The 25,477-nt window shown below is 37.4% G+C and overlaps 2 protein-coding genes across 5 annotated transcripts in view; one reads left to right on the forward strand and one right to left on the reverse strand.

The window, feature by feature from the left end:
- Positions 1-1,856: 1,856 nt before the first annotated feature.
- On the reverse strand, positions 1,857-7,479 carry LOC6030945 (tRNA (adenine(37)-N6)-methyltransferase). Of its 3 annotated transcripts, none has more exons than XM_038259464.1 (5): positions 7,319-7,479; positions 7,120-7,261; positions 2,445-2,819; positions 2,130-2,387; positions 1,857-2,070 (listed from the first exon to the last, which is right to left on the reverse strand). In XM_038259464.1, exons 1-5 carry the CDS (start codon positions 7,387-7,389, stop codon positions 1,861-1,863), a joined length of 1,056 nt encoding a protein of 351 aa, XP_038115392.1. In that variant the 5' UTR covers positions 7,390-7,479; the 3' UTR covers positions 1,857-1,860. The 3 variants fall into 3 exon arrangements, with proteins under 3 accessions (XP_038115392.1, XP_038115393.1, XP_038115391.1); XM_038259465.1 differs by having other exon boundaries at positions 1,857-1,986; positions 2,445-2,828; XM_038259463.1 differs by having other exon boundaries at positions 2,445-2,828.
- A 1,097-nt stretch (positions 7,480-8,576) lies between these two features.
- The window catches only part of LOC6030944 (putative phosphatidate phosphatase), a 35,403-nt gene continuing 18,502 nt past the window's right edge, over positions 8,577-25,477 (forward strand). The window contains exons 1-2 of one of the 2 annotated variants that reach the window (XM_001841752.2): positions 8,577-8,821; positions 9,675-10,273. In XM_001841752.2, coding sequence (XP_001841804.1) covers positions 9,991-10,273 — 283 coding nt within the window. In that variant the 5' untranslated portion in view covers positions 8,577-8,821; positions 9,675-9,990. The remainder of the gene's footprint in view (positions 8,822-9,674; positions 10,274-25,477) is intronic. The other variant, XM_038259462.1, reaches the window with a different exon arrangement.

Genomic DNA, 25,477 nt, shown 5'->3' on the forward strand with positions numbered 1-25,477 from the left:
CATGTGCCCCGACCCCTCTTCGATTTGCGTGAAACTTTGTCCAAAGGGGTAACTTTTGTCCCTGATCACGAATCTGAGGTCCGTTTTTTGATACCTCGTGACGGAGGGACTGTACGACCCCTTCATTTTTTTAACATACGAAAAAGAGGTGTTTTTCAATAATGTGCAGTCTGAAACGATAGAAGAGATTGAAATTTGGTGTCAAAGAGACCTTTATGTAAAATTAGACGCCCGATTTGATGACTGGACGTCCTCATAATTATCGCGATTTTACGAAAAAAAAGTTTTGAAAAAGTTGGTCGTCGTTGATCATGGCCGTTCACACGGAGAAAAAAGAGTTCCGAAAATCGTTTCAAAAATGTACCATGGCATTTAAACACTTTGTTCGTGGTTCCCATTTTCATGAACGCTTGTTTATGATATTCGGAACTCTTTTTTCTCCGTGCATCGTCACCCGCGACAGACACGGACGACGAAACAAAGAGAAATGCAAAAAGTAATTTTAAAAAAAAAAATTCGTAAAATCGCGATAATTTGTGATGTCTACAAGCAAACTCCTTATGTTTATATATCAAAATTTTTGTAATTGTCTGCTCTGCTGTCTTTGTAGAACATTGTTACACTCTTGAAAATAACCCTAAAAAGTTAGAAAAAACACGAAATTTTAAAATTAAAAATTTTGTTCTAAATGAAAAATTACCCTTCTGGGTTAATGAAGATTCGAAAAGCACATTAAATTTCCCTTAAAATGACATGTTCCATTTTTATTTACAGTCAAGTAACGGAAAATGGCAGAGTTTTTAAAACTTTTTTGGAGTTTTTTCCGATGAAAAATACGTTTTCCGGAAATCTGAGTATGCCATCAAATCGGGCGTCTAATTTTACATAAAAGTCCCTTTGACACCAATTTTCTATCTCATCACCGTTTCAGGCTGCAAATGATTGAAAACACCTCTTTTTTCGAATGTTCAAAATTTGAAGGGGTCGTACCGCCCCTCCGTCACGAGATATCAAAAAACGGACCTCGGATTCGTGATCAGGGACAAAAGTTACCTCTTATAACAAAGTTTCACGCAAATCGAAGAGGGGTCGGGGCAACTTTTCCCGATTTCATGTGAGTTGGTAGAGAATTACCCATAGCAGAAAATGAAAAAAATAAAAATAGTTTTTTTTTGCAAATCAAGTTTTTAGTGACAAAAAGTTAAATAAAAAATCAACAAAAAAATTTTTACCGTGTATCATTTTTTTCAGTGTAGTCCATATCCATACCTACAACTTTGCCAAAGACACCAAATCGATCAAAAAATTCCTCCAAAAAATACAGATTTTTCAATTTTCATACACAGAAAAAAAAAGTTGAATTTTTGAATGTTGAAAATTTGGTAGGTTGGATATTACCTCTTTTTTGAGTAATATTACATAAAAAATGTTTAAAAATGTAAACCTGATGAATATTCATCAAAAACTGATGAAAATTCATCATTTACTGGGGTAAAATTAATCATTCTTTTTGCCACAAAATCTGTCACCATTTCCTGATGAATATTACCATAATTTTTTTCTGTGTACTTCATTTTTGTATGGACAGCTGCCAAATTTGCATGGAAAATTATATGAAGAATCTAATGATGCAAAGTGGCTTTTTTGGGCATACCGAAGGCACCAAAAAAGTTTCAGTCGGATTGAAAAATACAAAAAAATCGAATGATCGAAATCTGAGAGAACTACTCTCTTGCGTTTTTCAGCTTACTGTTTTTGCATATGGCACATTTATATGAATATGTGCAGAGTACACCTTTGGTATTTCTTTCCCCACAGGATTTCTAAAAAGTACAAAAAATAACACAAATGTTTTGTTTATCAATTCAACTTTTCATCTTCAATTTCATCGGTCATATCACTTAGATTAACAAGCTTTCGTATTTGTAATACATTCACAGTAGACTGCTGGTCGTCAAACTTGCATGTTACGGTGTTTTCTCCAAGCTGGAAAGTATAAATTTGAGATCCATACTTTGTTCGAAGATAAACTGATCTGGGGTCCGCTTTAAGAATGTCCACAATTGATCTCTGTTCATAAAATTAACCCTTGTTTAAATCAAGTTTGAAAGTTATTTCTATTAGTTTACCTGCTCAATGCCAAGCTGTTGGATTTGATTAGAAGCATTTTCGTTGAACAACACATTCAAAGTAGAACCATTTGCAATCCAATTGGGAACCATAACGTTCGACGGTGTCTTGCTTGAGGTAGACGGACCAGCTTCCGCAAGTTCTTCCTCTCCATCCGGTGCTTCTCTAGAGCTGAAGAACTGTTGCTGGTCAATTTTCGCTGGAATATCGTATTGAGGTATATAGGGTTTTATATCCAACACAGGAGTTCCGTCAACCTGGAACCAGATAGTTAAGTTAATATTTGAAATTATAGTTCATAAAATAAAATTTACCATGTCGGTTCCATAAAAATAAATAGTAGAATTTTCTATTCTATCCAACTGAACAAGCGAAAGCCCAATTGGACATGGACGGTGGGGTGATCGGGTGCTAAACACTCCTATTCGGATTCCGCCTAGGCGTGGGGGTGCTACCTTTGTTTTGAAATGTGCCGCATTGCGATGAAAGTGATATAATATCCAGATGTGTGAAAAACTGTCCAGCCCCTCGAGCGAGTGTTCCGGATTGTTGATGATCATTGGATTTAGCTCAATACGACTAAGTAGTTCTGAGGCTACACTTGCCTGCCGAGGGACGGCTCGTTTATCGGAGAACACCGTTTTTATAGTGCCGATTGGGTCGAAACTGATGCCAGAAGTTTGCTGATCCTGTAATGACCAAGTTTCAAAACATGCTGTAATCTTTATGCCAGAAAAAATCATAGTGGGGAGCGAAAGGAGTTTCGTTAGGGGATGCTCATTTGAAATCTTATGCCAAATATCAGTTCACCTGATTAAAAAAATGGCATGTATTTTAGGGCGTCCAATTTTCCCGGGTTTTGAATTTCCCGGGAAACGGGAAAAATATTTTTGGAATCCCGGGAATTCCCGGGATCCCGGGAAATTTTTGAATCAGTAATAAAATCTATGTTTCATTATACAGTATGTAAAAAAAGTATTTACACCCCTTGGGCACTATGCACATTTTGTGATGAAACATGTTAAAAATTTAAAGTTTGACAGGAACCTAGTACTAAGTTTTGTTCAGAAACTCATGCCAAACATTTTGCTACAAAAAGCTCATGAAAAGATGATTTCTATAAAAAGTTATATTACAAATACTATTACGAAAATAAAAAAGGTGCAAAAAAGTTTGTACACCTTTCGAAAAATTAACATAAATAATGTTATTTGTTGACAAATCACCATAAATCCAGTCTCCCAACTCCAAATAGGCATCCTTGACTGATTAAAAAAATAATTTGGATTGAATATAAAGTTTACTAACTACTTAGGATAAAAGTTTATATAACTCTGGAAATTCTATATAAAACTTATCTAAACTTAATTTTGCAAACTTTTAATTCAACTAAATGTCAATATATTACCATAGAATTGCTAAATAAACATTTTGGAGTGGGTATAACACCGTTTTGGGGGTATTTGTATCGTTAGAATAGATTTTTCGTTGGAATTTCGTACCAACCCGGAATTACGTCGTAGGAAAATCCGCCGGCATCCGAACCGGTCCACGATTCACAAGTCAACCTACGTGGAATCGGAAAGGGCATAAAATTTCTGATCTTTTGATACCCATACATATAGGTTTTCTTTAAAACCTACTTTTTTAAATACCTGGGCAAAAAGTAAGTTTGATCCACGAGAACAAAAATTACGAAATTCCATACATTTTTGGCAGGTTGCTCAAACGAAACCATAACAACGTTTTTGCCTAGGTATTTAAAAACGTGGGTTTTAAAGAAAACCTGGATGTATGGGTATCAAAAGATCGGAAATTTTATGCCCTTTCTGATGCCACATAGATTGACTTGTGAATTGTGGGCCGGTTCAGATGCCGGCGGATTTTCCGACGACGTAATTCCGGGTTGGTACAAAATTCCAACGAAAAATCAATTCTATCGATACAAATACCCCCAAAACGGTGTTATACCCACTCCAAAATGTTTATTTAGCAATTCTATGGTAAAATATTGACATTTAGTTGAATTAAAAGTTTGCAAAATTAAGTTTAGATAAGTTTTATATAAAATTTCCAGAGTTATATAAACTTTTATACTAAGTAGTTTGTAAACTTTATATTCAATCCAAATTATTTTTTTAATCAGTCAAGGATGCCTATTTGGAGTTGGGAGACTGGATTTATGGTGATTTGTCAACAAATAACATTATTTATATTAATTTTTCGAAAGGTGTACAAACTTTTTTTGCACCTTTTTTATTTTCGTAATAGTATTTGTTATATAACTTTTTATAGAAATCATCTTTTCATGAGCTTTTTGTAGCAAAATGTTTGGCATGAGTTTCTGAACAAAACGTAGTACTAGGTTCCTGTCAAACTTTAAATTTTTTACATGTTTCATCACAAAATGTGCATAGTGCCCAAGGGGTGTAAATACTTTTTTTACATACTGTATTTGTTATGTTTTCAAGCTTAAAATCATTGAATTAGCTTAATAATATCAAATGGTTATAATCCTCACTTCAATCTAAACGAAGACGACAGTTATAAAATATCTTAAAGAATTTTTTTTTTGTCTTTGTGGTGTTTAGAATTTTATATCAACTACTATTTTTGATTCCATTATGATTAATCATTTTTTTATTTGCGAATCAAATTACATAATTCTTGAGTTTTTTTTTTTTGAAAAGGTCCAATAAGCTTTTGTTTTCCATATGTTTATAGGACCTATTCAAAAAAAACTTTGGAATTCTTTCATATTTTTTTTTCTTTTATATATATTTTATATGACATGACTAAAACAGCTAGAAAACAAACAACGACAATAAATAAAATGATACCAGTCAATGTAAAATTTTAGATAAGTTTTGAATTCATTGTTTTATATAAAACATATTTTACAAATTATCTTCAAGTTACTACCGCCAACCGAGGGAAAATCAGAACTACAGTCTAAATAGGTACAGGAGATTTTAGAGCAATACATTTGGAAGTACAAATTGTTTTGTTCTGTTACTGTTTCAACCGAAGTAATCCAAAACGTCATGCAAATATTTTTTGCTTTAATAGCTGTATTTATTCGTTACATTTGTACGTATTTGCCCTAGATGCCGGTGTTTGATTATAAATAATTTGATATGAGATTTATTTTTTTTTATTTAAAATCGAAAATATACGTAAATATATCCAGTTTTTCAAAAAATAAAATAATAGAGAAAAATGTAAAGCACTAGGCATTTTGCGGACCTGGTAATTCAAATTATAATATTTTTTCCTTAAATGCCAATTTAATGCTGAGATTTGCTGAATACAAATTTTAATTCATTTTATTGTTCTACTATTTTCACAACCAAATCTGAATTTCCAGACCAAAATATGATTTTTTTTCAATTTCGGGAATTCCCGGGACAAATTATAGAAAATCCCGGGATTCGGGAATTCCCGGTTTAGGAAAAATCCCGGGATTTTTGTCCCGGGAATTCCCGGGATGGACGCACTAGTATTTTGCATAAAATTTGATAGTACACATTCTTAAATCGTTCGGAATATTGACAGGTTTGTATGAAATTTTACAACATTTTCGTAACATTGCATTTATCTAACTCTCATGGGTTAGAGATATTTTGAATGAAAAATAATAATTTCCTTATGCGAAGCTTGATCTGATCCCTGCCGTGAAATGTTTTTATTTAGCCGATAGAGCCCAAAGACAATCTTAATATGGGTAGTATTAGCCAATTAATCTGTTTTCTCTTACTGAAAATGGTATTAATCTTATCTAGAGCTTCCAATTTCCCGGGAAATCCCGGGAATTCCTGGGAAATTTAAATTTATTGAAAATTGTTTTGATCTCCGTTCTGCTACAACTAAGTTGTTTAGAACAGCGACTGAAAGGCTAAAACAAGTGTGAAGATGAATTAACAGCTTAACTGCATGTAAAAAATCATAAAACTGCAAGAAAATGTTATCTTTTTCTTATTTAATAAGCTCCAATAGTACAATAAATCAAAAAAATAATGTCATTTATTTTTTTATCAAGGTAATTAGACAGTAAGTAGTGGAACAGCATCTAATTCCATCGTACCTCTTATGTTGGCAGGTCAGCACAATGACGTTCAATTACAACTCATTGAAGGCGATTTCAACTGAAATAGATTGATAAATAGCTCATTAAGAAGTGAGCAAACAAGTTACTTTCAAAAGTTTTGCAAAATTACTTGTTTAAATAGAAAAAATAGCAAATTGGATGGAGTTAGGAGCGTGTGCTTAAGCTGCGAAACCTAAGAGAATTTCCCCTAAAATGAATCCATACTCCACAATCATACAAATTATTTTCTTGCCTCTGTGACCAGTAGAAGAGAGCGTGGTTTGATACAAAAAGTTGGAAAAAACATGCAGAATTATGTTTTTCATGACAAATAACTTTTCCAAAAAAAGTCACATTGGTTTCAGTTCTTGGACAAAGTGGCAAAGCAAAAATCAAACTTCTCTTGTTTGTTTTATTTCAAACAACTCAATGTTTTCAAATATTTGGAATTAACATCATGTCACAATGTAAATGTTAAGATTCCAATTTGATTTTCAACTCATTAGATTATGGTAAACAAAAACGTAAAAATTCTCAATTTAATATATTTTTTATGAAATAACTCCAAATATTCTTGAAAAATCTTACTTAATTTTCCCGCAGCTTCAAAAATTAATATTATCAGATATCAAAGTGTCTGATAATCTGATTAATTGTGTATGTGCTATAAAATAAATTTAATTGAACAAAATCATCTTCATTTTTTTCTATAACCATCTAAAAAAGGTTCCAAAAGTATAGAAAATGTGTGCTTTTGCTTAAATTCCGGAATTCCGGAAATTTACAAATTTCCCGGGAAACGGGTAATATTTTTTCGGGAAATCCCGGAATTCCTGGGAATTTTTCCAGGACGGGAAATTGGACGCTCTAATCCTAACATAAAACATGGTAGAAAAACTCACATTTTCAGTTCGCTCCGTGGCGTATACAGGACTTTCTGCATCTGAGCTGGATCTGCACGATTTGCACTGGAAATTTTCCAGTGAAAATCTAATGTTTTGAACATCCTTCTGGTGGACACGTTGTAAATTGCTTATCTGCTGTCTGAAAAACAATCGGAAAAAACTGTTAGTGCTTTGAAATAAACGCTTCAAGAATTACCTTAAGTTTTTTATTTCATTTCTTGCCGAAGAAAGCTGCGATTTTAGAAATTCAATATCACTTTGGCTCATCGTTCGCTTCGGAATGGTACGATATCAAAATGTGTTTGTCGTCCGGTCTGTCAGCTGCAACCCAGTCGAGGAGAAATCAAGCTGACGGGAAAACAGCCGAAAAGAAGCGTCGATACTTTTGTGCATGTCCAGGCGACAAAATGTCAAGATGCTCGTCGATCTAAGTGTCAAAGCAACGTGTTTTCAATTAAATCATATGATGGCTTTTTTAAAGAATCTAACATTTAAACTTTGCTATTTCATGCTGAGATTTATTTTGCAAAATCACAAAATTTTGGAGTCTTTACATTCGCTGATGAAGAGTTTTTCAACCTGCAGTGAGTGTTCCTGAGAACGGAATGCGAGAGCACAACTCGTCAGGTTCAGCTCACGCTAGTTAGCATCCAAACCCAGCATCCAAATTTCGAAAACCGCTACCTAGTTAGCATCCAAACCCAGCATCCAAATTTCGAAAACCGCTACCTAGCATCCAAACCCAGCATCCAAATTTCGGAAACCGCTACCTAGCATCCAGATCCAGCATCCAAGTTTAAACTACTTAAAAAAGTTGTTTTTAGTAACTATTTAGCTTAGAATAGTCAAAATAATGAATTCTGAGACGAAAACAACCTTTAAAAATCCATTCAATAAACTTAAAAAAAAATAAAAGCCGTTCAGTACAATAACCTGGATGCTGGCTTGTTTTCTGAACGTAATTTATCAACCAATGTTTCTAAACTCATTTTTGGGGTTCTCTGAACATATTTCAATCAAAACCACGTTGGATGCTGGGTTTTTCCATTTTTATAAGGACTTGGAATATTTGATATTTGAATTTCTCAATATTTGGCTAATTTAAAATTTTCAATCTTGGATGCTGGCATGTTTTCTGAACGTAATTCATCCACCAATGTTTCTAAACTCATTTTTGGGGTTCTCTGAACATATTTCAATCAAAACCACGTTGGATGCTGGGTTTTTTCATTTTTATAAGGACTAAAAACCTGCAAAACCTCAATACATATTTAATGTTGTGAAGGAAGTCACGCCAAAAGATTAATAGATGAAACATTTCATTCACCACTCACCACAGCTGATGATTTCGGGCGTGTCTTGACTTGTTTATTTCGATACTTATGACAGACACAGCATACCACAGTAGGGAAACATTTCACTGCATTTCATTGCACTCTTTCGCTCATCATGGAATGAATACTCCACTCAGAAGCAGCTGAGACGTCCGCGGGAATGGTTGTGTGATTTTTTTTGTCGAGCGAGCTGGATGTGAATCTCCTTTGCGACCGCTGGCGGAACATATCGGAGATTGTCTTATTTACTCGATTGTTGTGAAAAAGCCGTACTGAACCAGAACCAAATTGTAAACATCAATTACTCGACAGTAATCCATGTGCCTTTGATATAAAATAGTGAGTTATTTTTGTATAGTCTGCAGGTGAGAAAAAAATATGTATAACATTGAATAATATTGACATTGAGTGACGTCACCGTGTAGTACTGTGGTAATATTTACGACAAAGAAAACGAGAAATAAAGCCTTAGGTGAATTCAGCTGCAGCGAGAAATGATACATAATCCCGCGCCGCAGTCGACAAACCGGTTTCCGCATCGATGCCTTCAATTTGGAAGATTTTATACAATGTCCCTGAGTTTTTTTTTTTATGCGGAGAAGTGCTTTTTTGAGTGACAGTATAAATTCAGTCATATTTTTACACCACTTGAAGTTGGAAACGTTACCATTGATATCTCACCTTATCTTATCGCGCTTCTGTCGTTTTCAAATCGTACAGCGTAGAGTTGGTCCATCGTGTCCTTGCGCAATTTTATTTGGAATATAAAAAAAACTCGTCCAAAAATCCATTCATCAAGAAGTATAAAAAAAATCATAAAAAACGATTTTGTTCCGTTTCGTCAAACGTTTGATACAACAATTACAACAACAAAAAAATATTCACAACTCTGTGAAAATGATTAAATTTTTGAGTACCTAGCCTTGACTTAGATTTAGACTTCTATTTCCTTTAAAATTTTGAATTGTGTTGAAAATTGTTTTTGCCCCCTGATTTTTCGAACCGATTTTAAAGGGGGGGGGCGACATAAACCTCTTGAAAAATATTTGCAACTGCCTTACTTCCAAAAAGTCAATTTTCTTAACATTAAAAAGTTCTTCTTTCCAATGCTTTTTAAAGATCAAAAATTGGATTATTATTTATTAGTAACATATGCCACAGATATTCCAGTAGATCTGGATTAATAATATAGCAAAAACTATACTTTCTCTTTCTCAGATATTCACCCACCTGGATGTGACGAATGTTCTTAGTTCGCCTTCTGGATCATCAACGTTATGTTCGTAATTAATGAGTGCTGCGAAATAACGCACCCCAAATCATAGGCCTTAAGTGAGTGGTTACTGTTTGAGGAAAAAAAAAACATCAAACGATGAAAATCAGTTGCTGAGGCGTGTGAATCATCACTATTGTTAAAAAAAATGCAGTGATTTTACGACGCCTCAAGGGGAAGGCTCAGCAACGTCTAATACCAGTGTGACTCAGTGGAAAGCAATCAAGATAAGTAACGTCGCGAAATCGTGTGCAATTATAAATGAGTAGTCCCGAAGTGCCACCACCATCTGAGGTAACGCCGTTGAAGAGCAACGAACGCATACCATCGTCGTCGCAACTTGCCAATAGCAGCAGAAGCACCAACAACTCTCCATCCCAGGAGGCCGCGGATGCATGTGATAGTTCCAACAGCAACAACAGTGCAGTGTCCAATCCGAATAGTGAAGTGCCAATCATAGAGTGCGTTGAGAGTACCTCCACAATGGACGACACCAAGCGAATACTGATTCGCGTTGGAATTGACTTTGTTATCCTTTGTTGTGGTGAGTAGTGTTTTGTTAAATTGATTTTTTTTCTTGTTATGAGTTAACGCTCTATAAAAAAAATCTAGAGCTTTTTTAAAGTCTAGGACCATAGGAAACACGAGAGCTTATAGGACCTTTAAAAAAAACTCTTAAAATCTTCTACAATCAAGCTATAAAAAATACAATAAAATTCTTTTACAGAAAATTGTTTATTGGTTTATATTTACGAAATACCAAGTCTGAATTTTTTTAAAGGTAAAAAAAACTAATTTATTTTTGCTTTTAATGTGTTTTTAAATACGCTTTTCGTAAGGGCTTAACATACCCAAAAATTAAAACGATAATATAATTTTAGTTTAAGAAAACTCGACAAGTGTAACTCTTTCTGGAAAAAAAGGTTTTACTCAAACATATTTCAGCGTTATGAATACGTTAAAGTGTAATTCACGCTAATTTGCTACAGTTATATACTTTACGGTCGCAGCTGATATTTGAAGTTTATCTCTGCAAAAAAAAAACAAACAATCATTTGGAGATCAATTTGAATATTTTTGTCGCCGGCCATAGTAGTTTTCTAAACAGTTATCTAAAAATGTCAATAAATCAAATAATAATCATGATTCTAAGCAGTAATGTTAGCGCGCAGGAATTTCCAGAAAGTTTATTTATCAATTAACGTTTTGCCCTTTTCTCATTATTAAAGAAAACATTTGACATTTTTTAAATATATTCTTAACACGATTTATCTGCAGACGTGACAGTTTTTCTAAGGCCATGGCTTGGAAAATGCACCATATCAATTTCTATTGTGCCAAAAGTAGAACATTTGAGCAATTCTCCACGAAATCAGTCTTTTTTTTTTAATTTTAATTTTTGTATTTTTTAATCCGACTGAAACTTTTTTGGTGCCTTCGGTATGCCCAAAAAAGCCATTTTGCATCATTAGATTCTCCATATAATTTTCCATACAAATTTGGCAGCTGTCCATGCAAAAATGAAGTATGAAAATTGAAAAATCTGTATCTTTTGAAGGAATTTTTTGATCGATTTGGTGTCTTTGGCAAAGTTGTAGGTATTGATATGGACTACACTGAAAAAAATGATACATGGCAAAAAAATTGGTGATTTTTTATTTATCTTTTGTCACTAAAAACTTGATTTGCAAAAAAACTATTTTTATTTTTTTTTCATTTTCTGATATGGGTAATTCTCTACCAACCGAACTACCAACTCACATGAAATCGGGAAAAGTTGCCCCGACCCCTCTTCGATTTGCGTGAAACTTTGTTATAAGAAGTAACTTTTGTCCCTGATCACGACACCGAGGTCCGTTTTTTGATAACTCGTGACGGAGGGGCGGTACGACCCCTTCAAATTTTGAACATGCGAAAAAAGAGGTGTGATTTCCGGAAAACGGAAACGGAAAAAACTCAAAAAAAGTTTTAAAAAGTCTGCCATTTTCCGTTACTTGACTGTAAATAAAAATGGAACATATCATTTTAAGGGAAATTTAATGTGCTTGACCCAGAAGGGTATTTTTTCATTTAGAACTAAATTTTTAATTTTAAAATTTCGCGTTTTCTAACTTTGCAGGGTTATTTTTAAGAGTGTAACAATGTTCTACAAAGACAGCAGAGCAAACAATTACAAAAATTTTGATATATAAACATAAGGAGTTTGCTTGTAAACATCACAAGTTATCGCGATTTTACGAAAAAAAGTTTTGAAAAAATTACTTTTTGCGTTTCGTCGTCCGTGTCTGTCCGTGTGTAACATTTTAAAAGGGCCAAAAATGCAATATTACGCCCTTTTGAAATGTTTGTTTTCATTTAAAAAAAATTAAAATATTTTTTTCGAGGAGATCGGACAATTTCACGAATGTTTCTTATCTTAACATTGTAAATCGGACCATTAGTTGCTGAGATATCGACATTAGAAAATGGTGGGTTGTTTGGGTGAGACTAAGAAAACATCAATTTTCCTGTTTTTAAACACTTGCATGGCAATATCTCAGCAACTAAGGGTCGTATCAACAAAGTTCAATAAAGCAAAATATAGAGAATTTTCTCAGCTTTTCAAAATTATTTTTTTGAAAAGTGGGCAAACATGTGCACTAATTTAAAAAAATGAAAAACTGCGATTATTTTCAAAAAAGTCACCTAAAATGAATTTAATTTCAAAACGGTGCACTTTATCAAAATTTCACTTAAGTACTTTTTGATTGCAAATTTGATTTTACATCGAAAAATGAAGTTGAAATTTTTTTACGAGCAATATTTCGATTTTTTTTTTAAATCAGTATTGATTCAAAAAATTCATAACTCGGTCAAATATTTCTTGCACAACCTGGAAATTTCTGAAAAGTTGGCATTTGATGTTCTCTAAAACGAATCTATGACATTTCCCCGAAACCCATATTACCGAAGGGACATTTCCCCGAATGCCACTTCCCCGAAAAGACACTTCCCCTAATAGTCATTTCCCCGAATTCCATTTACCCGAATTTCCCATTTCCCCTAATCGTCCACATCCCCGAATGCCATTTTCCCGAATGGGCCACAATCCCGAATGCCACTTACCCGATTAGTTATATCCCTGAAAAGTAATTTCCCTGAATGCCATTTCCCCGAACGCGGTCAAGCGGAAATGCCCGGTGCCCAGGAGCGCGCGCGCTCCAGGGCACCGGGCATTTCCGCTTGACCGCGTTCGGGGAAATAGCATTTTATAAGGAACAAACAAATGATGGCAATTTTTATAACATCAACCAAACGGTTCGTATTGGCCTTGAATGATCAACTTTATTTTTGGCTTCATTCGAAACAGACGCAGCATTTTAGGGGGAAGGGGTGTTGAATGGTTTGGTACTATTGATTAAAATACAATAAATGTTTTTACAGACTTTTTTTATATATTCTGAAAACAAATACTTTTTTCTTATAGACATTAGGCCGATGCAAATATTAAAAAAAGTTTTTGTCCCTCGGCCCTGGCCGAGGTCAAGGGGGGGGGGGCAAAAAAATAAAAAAATATAAAAAATTAAATAACAAGCCATAGTCTTCACATTTAAATGAAAAAAGTGTTTTAAAATGCATTTTACACTAGTTCAGTTGTTTTGCAATCATTAGTTTTCAAAAAATCTAAGATCTGACAAAAACAAAAATTGTATCGAAAAAAAAGGTTTTGCATCGAAAATTTTCAAAAATCTTAAGATTTTTAATAAACCCAAACATGCTAAAAATGATTTTAAACGCAGAAGAATGTATTTTAATTTGATTTCAGCTGGTTGCACTTGAATTTTCATTGAAATTTTGAAGTTTATTGTAAAATATTTTTTTTGCCCCCTGATTTTTCGGGCCAATTTTGAAGGGGGGGGGGGGGGGTGACAAAAACTTTTAAAAATATTTGTACCAGCCTTATAATAATAATGCAATAGACGTTTTGTTATTTTTTATGATTCAAAAAACATACCGTGCGATTTTCGTAGTACAGAACCCCGTTCACACTGATCATTTTATTCACATTGCTGGTTTGGGATCTGATGAAAAGTATAATCAACAAAAATTTTAAATTAAGTTTGTACCAGCCTTTTTTACCTATTTGTTCGATTTTTGGGTTCTTGAACAAAATTCGAAAAAAGACAAAAAGACAGATTTCCTTGCAAAATTCTCAAAAACATCATCTAATTATGCGGTTCAATACAAATGTTAATTGAACAAAACAAATCTAGTGCAGTCCAGACTCGATTTATTTCAAATAAAATAATATTTATCCGAAGGCCTCGGAAAAATTTCACTTCGGATAATCGAATCACGAAAAAAAAAAATCAATACCTAATTTTTTAGTATGACCCTGAATTACGTTAAAGTGATTTAAAACTTTTAAATCTAAGATGGCGGCCAACTATTCAAATTTGACTAAAATGGGGTTGCAGAACTCAAATTTGATTTTTATGATAAGAAAAAAAAACGAAAAAAAATGTTTTTTTGTTCGTGATTCGATTATCCGGGACTTCGGATACGGATAAAAACCTTCGGATAATCGAAACTTCGGATAATTGAGGCTTCGAATAATCGAGTCTGGACTGTAATTGGGTCTTAAAATTAAGCTTAAATTTGTGATATTATTGTTCACAACGATAAAGCTTATTTTTCTAAGTACAATGACCCTTTTAACGACCGCAAAGGATTTAAAAAGGATTTTTGATTCAGTTTTTAAAAAGTCACTTTAAGGCCCTTCTTTGCAGAAAAGGTCCTACTTGACAGCTCTTTACAAGGGGACCATAGTTAATCCATCGAAATAAATGTTGTCTTGCCAATAACTTTTTGTTTGCATAAAAATAAAAAAAAATAAAAGTTATCAGAAATGGTTTTAATTGTGTTTCTAACCGTTGTTCATAAAAATTTTAGAAAGATAATAACGGTTAGTCATGGAAAAAGGCTTTGATGATTATTATGGGAATGAAAATTCGGGAAAATTAAATTTAAATAAACGGCAATTGGCGTAAGTGTCACTTCGGGGATATAGCCGATTAGGGGAAATGATATTCGGGGAAATGGCATTCGGGGATGTGGCTGATTAGGGGAAGTGGTATTCGGGGATGTGGTCAATTAGGGGAAATGATTTTCGGGGAAATGGCATTCGGGGAAATGTCATTCGGGGAAATGAGCTAGACCCCTCTAAAACATATCAAAAAAATAAAAAAAATAAAAATAGTGTTTTTTTGCAAATCAAGTTTTAATGACAAAAAGTTAAATAAAAAATCACCAAAAAAATTTTTATCGTGTATCATTTTTTTTCCGTCTAGTCCATATCCATACCTACAACTTTGCCGAAGACACCAAAACAATCAAAAAAATCCTTCAAACGATACAGATTTTTGAATTTTCATAAATCATTTTTGTATGGACAGCTGCCAAATTTGTATGGAAAATTATATGGACAAACTAATGATGTAAAATGGCATCTTTGGGCATACCGAAGGCGCCAAAAAAATTTCAGTCGGATTAAAAAATACAAAAAAAAATGGAATGACCGAAATTTTAGAGAACTGCTCATTTAGCACTTGAAATTTTTGTGACATTCAAATCACTATTAATTTTAAAGCATCGAACTAAAGCTTGTTTTGATGCACAGTGAGCAAAGATTCACTCTGCCGGTTTACAAAGGCAATCATCTCAAAATGTGGTGAAGTGCTGTGGAGTGCCGATGCACGTCTGTGTTTTTTTTTTTTTTTTTTTCATTTTAAAAGTTAAAAGTAACTGGAAAGATGCATTACTTCATTGAACAGAACTTTTAACATGTTCTGTCTTTTGATAAATTCAAAGCAAATTACACGCTGAATACAAAGTCCAATTTTATAGCACATGCCAAACCTTGTCATTCAGTAGGCCACCTGATGCCACATCAAAATGCTACTTTACTGGCTGACTGAGCTGGACTGCTTGGATGGATTTGCGTACATTGACACACTTAACACTAATTGAGCGATTTTTCAATTTATCCATTTAATTTCACACGGGCACTGGTAACGCCTCGGATAACGCAAATACTAGGCGTTTTGTTTTGTTGCTTATTTTTGGAAGGGGAAAAGTGACAGCTCATTGTTGTTGACGACTGCTGCCTATTCTACATAGTACCGTCTACGGGACCGTCGAGAGCGGGAGTTATCAAATTATAGAATGAAAAATTAAAGCATGCTTCTTGAAGAAACTGAAAAAAATATTGACAGCAGGAGCAATATTGATATCGAGAAGATCGACAGTCAGAGGGTCGACTTTGGTAACAAAATGTAATGAAATATCTACTAAAAGTCACTGTAAAATAGGTTGACAATAAAAAAATCGACATCAAGGATACAAGGAATCAAGGAATAAAAAAATCGACATCAAGGATACATCAAGGATGACGCTCTGGCAATAATAAGTAACCGTTGCAATTTTGAGACAAATCGGTTAAGGTTTAAGGGTCGCTTATCGTTACGTTAGTTTTGAACCACGCAGTATTGTTGTCATCTCGATGAAAATGTTCAGAAGTTTTTGTGATGAAAACAGGTCACTACTGCCTTCATCCGTTGATGCTGGTTGGTTTTCCCTTGGTTGTTGGTTTTGTGCCGCTGATTCAACGGCAATGGCTGCAGATTTGGAACCAATCGAGCAGACGATAACGTTCCCAAGTCACGATGATGTTAAAAATTGCCCGAACTGTCGGCGTTGTCGATCCTTTCTCGAGATGAACCAGGCTTGGGATCAAGTGTCCCCGGGGATCAAGTCTCCCCACTCTCCCCTACAGTTGATCACGATACTGTCATTTCAGAGAAAAATGTCTCAAGTCAACCCTTGATTTCTTAGCAGAGTGCGAACATTTTTCTCTGAATTGGCTATACTTGATGTCCTTGTTGTTGTTTATTTCTCCTCAACAGGCACTTATTTTGCCCCAATGATGCACTTAAAACTAAATCTACATACGTAACAAAGATCTTAACAAGGACACAAACTTAAAACGCAACGTAGTACGAGACACATCTAAGCTAAACACTAGGGTGGGTACGGATTTTAAAAAGTTCTCAGATCAAGTTCTGGTGTGGTTCCCCTTGTAGGGCATACCCAAAGGGACTCTCACACCAAATTTCAGCTCATTTGGTTGAAAACTGGCTTGTCTCAAGCGGGTTCAATTTTACATGGAAATTACTATGGGAAATTTTGAATTTTCGTTCATTCGCTCCTACAGGCCTGGGGAAAACATGTAGAAACTTCTAGGATGGCCAGAAATGAGCGGAATCGTCTGGAGAACAACTTTCCCTAAGAGACCAGGTCGATTCGTTCAACCCCCATTGTTACGTCATCTGGCGACGTAGCCTCCGTTACAAACCGCCGAACTCTTCGCCCGAGGTTCCAGAAAAATACGACGCAGCTCTAAAGTGTTCGGCCACACCCAGTACCACCGGAGGGATCGTTATCAAACGCATCGGCAATAGCGAAAGAAGAGAAATAGTAGGAATAAGAAGTGATCTTGAACTTGAAATGAGTAGGCCTTTGTAATAGCTTCTATTGTATCTACAAAGTACTACACCGAGGACGCGCTGTTAAAAGCTGGACTAAGATCGTAGAATATTGTGCATGCCAGTGACCTAAATTTACGATCGCAGGTGAAAAAGCATACTATATGTTGTACACGCTGCGGTACTTATATTTTTGACCCCCATTCTAGCCCTACTGCGCGTTGTACCCCAGAACAAATTGTGCGCCACGCTAATATGATCCCCGTAGATCGAGCGCAATAATTAGGTAACGATTAGGCTAGATTTGTTGATTTTTGCGCCCTCACACTTATACTATCGTCCTCGTAGAAATTGAATTCCCCTCGTGCGAGGCATCCCAGCCGATGAACGGCTTAGAAAAGTATAAATATTAAGGTAATTTCTCTAAATTCAATCCCTAAACAAGAGCTACATGCAAATCTATTGTTCTAACAGTAAGCCATAACCTCGCTGTTGGACCTACCGTCAGTGCATGCATTCCGGCCGTTGAACGGTTATAAAGGGCATAAACGTAAGTTCGTTCAAACTTTTCCCTAACGCTGGATTGATCAACTGAATTTGTATTTGTAGGGAAAATTTAATCACGTCAGAATAAACGGATTCAAATTTGTGGAAAACTCTGTTACTTGACCACTTCTCGTAACACCCATCGAGCTCAACGGCAATGGGAGCGTTCTTTTATTACGTAACGCGAAAAATCGGAGTTTTAGACCCCCTCCCCCCCCCTCGTAACAAAATCTCCATACAAATTTTAAAAATTTTGTATGGAGCGTAACACGGCCTCCGACCCCCCCCCCCCTCCCCCCTACTACGTTACGTAATAAAAGAACGCTCCCAATACATCCGGGGTTTTCGGAACCAACGGTTTTCCCCAGAAAAGCAACAAATTTTCCTTAGCATGCTATGAATGCTTGATGAACACCGCGACGCCACATGTCAAACAGTTACCACGTGGACTAGCATCGCCTATAAAAAAATACTTTTTATTACTTTTTGAACCATAGAATTAAAATTTATGGTGATCCTGATACTATTTAACTGTATTCTAAACCTCCAACTAAGAAAAAAAATGTTATGGTGCAAATTTTACAATCACGTGGTAGCTGTTTGACATGTGGCGTCGCGGTTTTCATCAAGCATTCATAGCATGCCAAGGAAAATTTGTTGCTTTTCTGGGGAAAACCGTTGGTTCCGAAAACCCCGGATGTATTGCCGTTGAGCTCGATGGGGGTTGAACGAATCGACCTGGTCTCTTAGGTGACGAGGTGGACCAGGTAACGGCAGGCTTGAGGAGCTCTCGCCGGGGAAGAATCTCGACAATTGGCGCAGCCGGTACGATCGAGGGTAGGTATTTTTTCATCTCGAGATGGTATTTCTTGAAAAGAATTAGTTAGACGTGTGTGCGGGCGGAGAATGGTTGCGGAAAGATTTTTCTCATTCGACGGCTTAGAGGGGCCTAGGACGGAGAAGGAGGAAGAATCAAAAGAGCGGGACCGGTTGAAGCCCGAAGCGCCAACACAAAAGAGCGGGACCGGTTGAAGCCCGAAGCGCCACTAATACAAAAGAGCGGGACCGGATGAAGCCCGAAGCGCCACCAATACAAAATAGCGGGACCGGTTGAAGCCCGAAGCGCCACCAATACAAATAGCGGTACCGGATCCCACATTGACTGGGCAGCCCGCCGGCGGTTCGCTGGCGGACCGCCAAACCGCTCTGGCGATCCGCCAGCGTTTGAGTTGGCGGACCACGGGCGACCTGCTGGCGGATAAAATTTGCAACAATTTGGCGCACGATCAGTTTTTTTATCGTGACGTTGGTCCGCCAGCGACTCGCCCCGGGTTGCCCAGGTTTGCCTTGAAATGTTTCACCCGCCGTTCATCCGCCCCACATACGCCGTTTTGTATGGTTCAACCGCCCCTATAGGATGGTCCGCCGCGGGTCGCCCCCGATCCGCCCCCTATATAAAGTTCATCCGCCCAAAAAGCCCCAACCGCCTTGGCTCGCCCTTGATGCGCCTTTCATATACGGTACAGCCGCCCCTGTAGGTTGGTTCGCCAGCGGGTCGCCCTTGATACGCCCCCCATATAAAATTCATCCGCCCAAAAAGCCCCAACCGCCTTGGCTCGCCCTTGATGCGCCTTTCATATACGGTACAGCCGCCCCTGTAGGTTGGTTCGCCAGCGAGTCGCCTTTGATACGCCCCCCATATAAAATTCATCCGCCCAAAAAGCCCCAACTGCCTTGGCTCGCCCTTGATGCGCCTTTCATATACGGTACAGCCGCCCCTGTAAGATGATCCGCCAGCGGGTCGCCCCCGATCCGCCCCCTTTATAAAGTTCATCCGCCCAAAAAGCCCCAACCGCCTTGGCTCGCCCTTGATGCGCCTTTCATATACGGTACAGCCGCCCCTGTAAGATGGTCCGCCAGCGGGTCGCCCCCGATCCGCCCCCTATATAAAGTTCATCCGCCCAAAATGCCCCAACCGCCTTGGCTCGCCCTTGATGCGCCTTTCATATACGGTACAGCCGCCCCTGTAAGATGGTCCGCCAGCGGGTCGCCCCCGATCCGCCCCCTATATAAAGTTCATCCGCCCAAAATGCCCCAACCGCCTTGGCTCGCCCTCGATTCGCCATTCACACATATTTCATCTGCCCAAGCAGAATACCCGTTCAGGTTCCTTCAGGATTCTGATAGTGTTTTTTCAAGTTCATCTAAAACGGAAAAAACACAAAGTGCCTTATATAGAAATGCAGATCTTTGTAGATTCTTGTGTGCTGAAATTTAGAAATAAAGCAAAAATATGAAAAAAAACATAATTTTCAACATAATTTTGTTCTCAATACATCTTACGTGCGTTGTTAGTTCACTGAGGTGAAATGATGAAAAAAATAAAGAAACAAAATAATATATTGATAAGCAAACTTGTTGCGAAGATTTTCCATTTCCTGCAAATAAAAATAATTCTTTAACTAATTCTTAAAAGCTAAATTATTTAAAATGTTCATGTATTATTGGTACTTACATATAAATAGGCAACGTATTGAATGTTAACAATTCATACTCTAATCTAATCAAACACAAGCGCAGCTAATCCGAAGAAAGTATCCTAGTAGATTACACCCCATGTTCTTTCTTGTCATTCAATCTATATATATAAAAATTTCGACGGTTTTGTTCGAACGCGAATCAGTTCAATACGGAGCGTCGGATCGAGGTGCTCTTTGTTGCGTTGGGTTCGTATAAGCCCAAGGAAGGTTCTTACGCTAACTAAATGACACTTTGGCCACTCTGGAACCGATTCCGGAAAAGCTGCAGATTGTATGGGAAAAGTTACGTAAAATCAAATTTTGATCACAGGATGCTGAATAATCAAACAAGCATGAAACGTTAGGAAACCAAAAAAGGGCAGGACGAAGTTTGCCGGGAAGAGCTTGTTTGATCATATATTGTATGGGGAATGGTAGATCTGAATATAAAAATAAATCTTACAGTGAAAAGATAAATACAAATAAGCAGTAAATTTAAAGATGATTCCGGGAAGCTGCAAAACAAACAACTATAATTAAAAAGACAAATGCTCCAGATGGTTCCATTGCTGAAAGAAAAGGAATAGGATAAGGAAGGATATAAACATTTAAATAAATCATCTAGTGAATAGATAAATGTGGGCATTAAAATTGAAGAAGATTCCCGGAAGCTGGAAGAATGATTATTATTTTTTAAAGACAAATTCTTCAGATGATTCCATTGCTTTTTCAGTAACTGTCGTTAGTCCATGAAATTTGATCATATATGGTATGGAGGAATGGTAGAAAAAAGGACAAGGAATAGGAATGATATAAACATTCAAATAAATCAAATGAAGAATAGATAAATACATATAAGCAGTTCATTTATAAATGATCCAGGAAGCTGTAAAAAAAAATTAAACAAAATTTTAAATGATATTGTTGCCGCTGAAATGATAATTGAAAATAATTGAAATTACTTCCTACCCATGTCCTGCATCATGCACACCTAAAAAACGTCAAACAAAAGAAAGAAAAAAATCGCTGCTGCACCACTAATTGCCTCCACTGCTGGCACTGAACCCGAACCTTTGGAGTGTTAACATTCACCCAAAAAAACATTAACATTAATTGAGTAAACATTGGCACAAAATCCGCTTTGTAAATGCCACCTCGATACTCTTCAAGAGGTTTCCTGGGAATGATATACTTTTACCAAAATGTACACCAAATTTCCATACAAACATACAAATAAGTACAAATCAAATCATAACAACAATGAAACATATCAAATTCTAAGTATTCCAAACTTGATTCCAAATGTTTGCACATCTGCCAACAATATTTATAAGGGTGTCACATAAATTACACCAACAATAACGATTATTCTTGCAAAACAACCTTCAATCACTATTTCAAACGCACTTTCAACTGTTTGTTTACATAAGTAAACAATCTAAACAACACAACACTTCTCCCAACACAAACTTAACAACGAAAATCAGCAGCCGCCGATTAAATAACAACACCCACCGAAGCTCGTTGAAAACTGACTGAAATGTCAAATTCGAAATAAATTCCTTCAGATGCAAACCGCCACGGCAATCAGCCTTTGGCTCGCCGCGGCGATTGAGGGGCGAACGATATTGAAACATTTCAGCGATCAGTTTGAACCGCCCAGGCGATGCGCCCATGGCACGCCAAGGCGGATGGAGGGCGGACGAAATTGAAAAATTTCAAATGTCAAATTTCAACCGCCCAGGCGGCCCGCCCTCGGTCCGCCAGGGCGGTTCTAGGGCGGACCACACGATCAGTAACGGCCGCCGATGCATAACGTCCGCACTGAGTTAATGTGGGATGAAGCCCGGAGAAAGAGAGAGAAAGAGGGAGAAACTGACAGTACAGCAACAGACGGTACAGATGAAGCACGATCAAGTTTAAAGACACAGATGTAAAGATGAATCATCTGAGAGTTGAAAATCTACCACCGCAGCGTGAGGACGCGTGATTGAAGGACGGGGACGGTTGACGAGGTGGACCAGGTAACGGCAGGCTTGAGGAGCTCTCGCCGGGGAAGAATCTCGACATTAGGGAAAGTTGTTCTCCAGACGATTCCGCTCATTTCTGGCCATCCTAGAAGTTTCTACATGTTTTCCCCAGGCCTGTAGGAGCGAATGAACGAAAATTCAAAATTTCCCATAGTAATTTCCATGTAATATTGAACCCGCTTGAGACAAGCCAGTTTTCAACCAAATGAGCTGAAATTTGGTGTGAGAGTCCCTTTGGGTATGCCCTACAAGGGGAACCACACCAGAACTTGATCTGAGAACTTTTCAAAATCCGTACCCACCCTACTAAACACACTGGACACTTTGTTAACACTCCTCCGTCCAAGGCATATTTCACTTACACGGACGACCAAGCCTCCGAAACCGTTGCTTCGCTAATTTCAACTCGCTCGCATTTGGCCCCATTTCAACCAATCTTGATCGTTCTTGCAGCATTCGAACCGGTAGGATTTCAAGATTCATCTAAAACAAGAACGAACCTGCTCCGACTTACCTGCTAGTAACACCGACTAAATTCGTCGAAGCAACTCTTTTTAGGCGCTCGTTTTAGGGAACACACCATGGCCAAATCAACAAGAAAGCATTAAAATTTGAAATCAACCATTCAAATTTAACTAATTTGGGGTCGCTGAACACGAATATGACACTTAGAATATTCCAAAATATTCAGAAATCCAGAAATCCAAGATGGCGGCCAATATGGCGCCTGTAGTATATTGGGAACATATATTTGAGGGTGTAATAGTGTTTCAACCACTCAAATCTAACTAATTTGAGGTCGCTGAACAAGAATATGACACTAAGAAAATCCCAAAGTATTCAGAAATCCAGAAATCCAAGATGGCGGCCAATATGGCGCCTGTAGTATATTGGGAACATATATTTGAGGGTGTAATAGTGTTTCAACCACTCAAATCTAACTAATTTGAGGTCGCTGAACACGAATATGACACTAAGAATATCCCAAAGTATTCCGATGTCAAGAATTTCAATATGGCGCCTGTAAAATATTGGGAATATTTATTTTAGAGTGTAATAGCCATTCAACCACTCAAATCCAACTAATTTGGGGTCGCTGAACACGAATATGACACTTTGTATATTCCAAAGTATTCTGAAATTCAGAAATCCAAGATGGCGGCCAATATGGCGCCTGTAGTATATTGGGAATATTTATTTGAGGTTGTAGTGATTCAACCACTCAAATCCAACTAATTTGGGGTATGAATATGAGAAATATGACAATTGGTATATTCCAAAGTGTTCAGAAATTCAGAAATCCAAGATGGCGGCCAATACGGCGCCTGTAGTATATTAGGAATATTTATTTGAAGTTGTAATAGTGATTCAACCACTCAAATGTGTAACCGATGGCAGTTCCTGACCCAATCGTTACTGTGGCTCTGTTTGTTTCGCGATAAATATATGTGCTAAAATGCAGGAAAATGCTTAGGTTATTGAGCGGAGCTTCACTACTCCCACTGGCTAGGGCAAACAAAAGCCAAGAAACCCTAGCAGTACACAGCCAGTTCCATACCCCCCACGATTGCTACCCCACTAGAACGAGACTACAGGCGTTGGTAGCAGATTGGTAGCAGCGGATGACAGGTGCCTGGTAGGCGGCAATACCGGAGATGACTTGCAAAGGCAAGAACCGGGATTCGGTCTATTTGCCCGGAAGACCCGTAACGGAACAGACTGACAGTGCCTGAGTCAGTCGGATAGCAGGTAACTTGCCAAAGCCGTAAACCCAGTGCCAACCTAACCTTACCGTGTCCTTTGGAACGACCCCTCAACCTTTGTTTAAGGTTCATCCCGGATGCCCCGGAGATGACCAGTGGAACCCCAACAACCCCCTGGAATGTCCGACGTCCTGGCGCTCAACTACGGGCAATGTTCCGGCCAATCGCCAACACCGGCCGAAGTCCCGATCCGTCAACACATCGGGAAGAGCCCAGGATAACCGGATGGGTCCACGCAGCGCGCGACGAGAACCGCTACCAAGCACCAGGATGCGAGACCGCGGCCGAAGCCGACGGTCGAACCCAGATCGCTGGTGGATGGAGCAGAGGTGACGACGCCGAGCTGGTGGGGCCCCAAGAAGCAGAAGAAAAGGTCAGATAGAATAAGAAAGTGGGACAGTTTCGAGGTTAGGAGAAGGAGGAAAGTTAGTAGGAGAAGTGGGAGAATAAAGTGTGCACAAACCGTGAATAAAAGTGGTGTTTCGTTTAGTAACTTGTAGTGTTTTCCTGTATCCGTCAAAGTTAGTGTGGATAAGCGTGCCGACCTTGAGGTATTTTTGTAGAGTCCCTGCATCGAGAAAGGTCTCGGCGAACCACTAGTTACAAATGTAACTAATTTGGTGTCGCTGAACACGAATATGAAACTTAGAATGTTCCAAAGTATTCAGAAATCAAGAAAAAAAAAATAAAAATTATACCCAACATACTACAGGCGCCATTTTGGCAGCCATTTTAGATTTCTGGATTTCTGAATACTTTGGGATATTCTAAGTGTCATATTCGTGTTCAGTGACTTCAAATTATTTAGATTTAAGTTGTTGAATTACTATTACAACCTCAAATCAATATTCCCAATATACTACAGGCGCCATATTGGCCGCCATCTTGGATTTCTGAATTTCAGAATACTTTGGAATATACCAAGTGTCATATTCATGTTCAGCGACCCCAAATAAGTAAGATTTGAGTGGTTGAATGGCTTTTACAACCTCAAATAAATTTTCCCAATATTCTACAGGCGCCATATTGGCCGCCATATTGAATTTCTTGATATCGGAATACTTTGGGATATTCTTAGTGCCATATTCGTGTTCAGCGACTCAAATCAGTTAGATTTGAGTGGATTAATCACTATTACAACCTCAAATAAATATTCCCAAAATTCTACAGGCGACATATTGGCCGCCATCTTGGATTTCTGGATTTCTGAATACTTTGGAATATTCTGAGTGTCATATTCGTGTTCATCGACTTCAAATCAGTTAGATTTGAGTGGTTGAATCACTATTACAACTTCAAATAAATATTCCCAATATACTACAGGCGCCATATAGGCCGCCACCTTGGATTTCTGGATTTCTGAATAC

The sequence above is a fragment of the Culex quinquefasciatus genome, chromosome 3 (genome assembly GCF_015732765.1).
Source record: "Culex quinquefasciatus strain JHB chromosome 3, VPISU_Cqui_1.0_pri_paternal, whole genome shotgun sequence".
NCBI classification, from domain to species: Eukaryota; Metazoa; Arthropoda; class Insecta; order Diptera; family Culicidae; genus Culex; species Culex quinquefasciatus.

Coding starts and splice junctions, on each gene's coding strand:
- LOC6030945 (XM_038259463.1), bottom strand. CDS start 7,389: ATGAGCCAAAGTGATATTGAATTTCTAAAATCGCAGCTTTCTTCGGCA. Junction 7,262..7,318: donor AATGAAATAAAAAACTTAAG/GTAATTCTTGAA, acceptor ATTGTTTTTCAG/ACAGCAGATAAGCAATTTAC. Junction 2,388..2,444: donor ATTTTTATGGAACCGACATG/GTAAATTTTATT, acceptor ATCTGGTTCCAG/GTTGACGGAACTCCTGTGTT.